Below are 913 nucleotides of genomic sequence, written 5' to 3' on the forward strand. Positions count from 1 at the left end.
TCTGTCTGGTATGTCTAACTGGTATATCTGTCTGGTATATCTGTTTAGTCTGTCTGTCTGGCAGAGTTTCTTCCGGGCATCTCTTCGGGGGGGGGGGGTAAAGTCTGAAAGAAACACTGCTGTCTGGTATATCTGTTTAGTCTGTCTGATATGTCTGTTGTCAACACCATTCAGATGGTGTCACTGTATTTAAACCCATCTTTTATCTAACGACCATCTTACAGCGATAAACTGGCCGCCAGACAATAGAAACCCATTAGCCCTAATTTGATGTGTACACTGTGCAATTGAGAGTTACAAAACCTCACTAGAACGCTCATTATCTCCCTTGATTTGTAGATTGTGCAATTGGTTAATACACGTTCACTAGAATGCTCATCATCTCCTTTGTTTTCTGACGTCCGTGTGTTTAGGATTTTACTTCAATAGTTCATTATATTTTACAATAAATCTTTTGCAGTAGTCTGTTAAAGAAAGACATTGTTGGCATTTATATTATGATGTAAGAATCCATAACATTAATTACGGAAGATGGATATTAATGGAACAAGAACCTTTGCTCCCCACTTTCCCTTAAAAACTGCACTTTTTTCTCTATATCTCGCAACTCATTTTTTTCAAATTCTGCAAAGGTGTAAATTTGTATTTAATAGGTTCAGTGTAATTTATACAACAAAACGTTGAATGGAAATAATAAACTATCGATTTACTTGCTAATGATTTTGTTTTACATTTCTGTTCCAGCACTTCATATTTGACTGTATAAAAAGAAAAAAACACACATTCACCCCTTTTTATAAATGAATGAACTTGCCGCAAACGACAGAATTACCGGAAATGGCCATGTACAGAAGCCACGCCCACACAGACCTTCCTCATCTAGAAGTTCAGAGGGGACCTCGTCAAGACGAGA

The 913-nt window shown here is 37.2% G+C and overlaps 1 protein-coding gene across 1 annotated transcript in view; it reads left to right on the plus strand.

The window, feature by feature from the left end:
* The first annotated feature begins 800 nt into the window (after nt 1-800).
* The window catches only part of LOC131945971 (sodium- and chloride-dependent glycine transporter 1), a 17,957-nt gene continuing 17,844 nt past the window's right edge, over nt 801-913 (plus strand). Inside the window, exon 1 of the mRNA XM_059306605.1 lies at nt 801-913. This exon is cut by the window's right edge and continues 653 nt beyond it. Coding sequence (XP_059162588.1) covers nt 801-913 — 113 coding nt within the window.

Source organism: Physella acuta, unplaced genomic scaffold, assembly GCF_028476545.2.
Source record: "Physella acuta isolate Inbredline_101_S28 unplaced genomic scaffold, ASM2847654v3 ptg000542l, whole genome shotgun sequence".
In the NCBI taxonomy this organism is placed as follows: Eukaryota; Metazoa; Mollusca; class Gastropoda; family Physidae; genus Physella; species Physella acuta.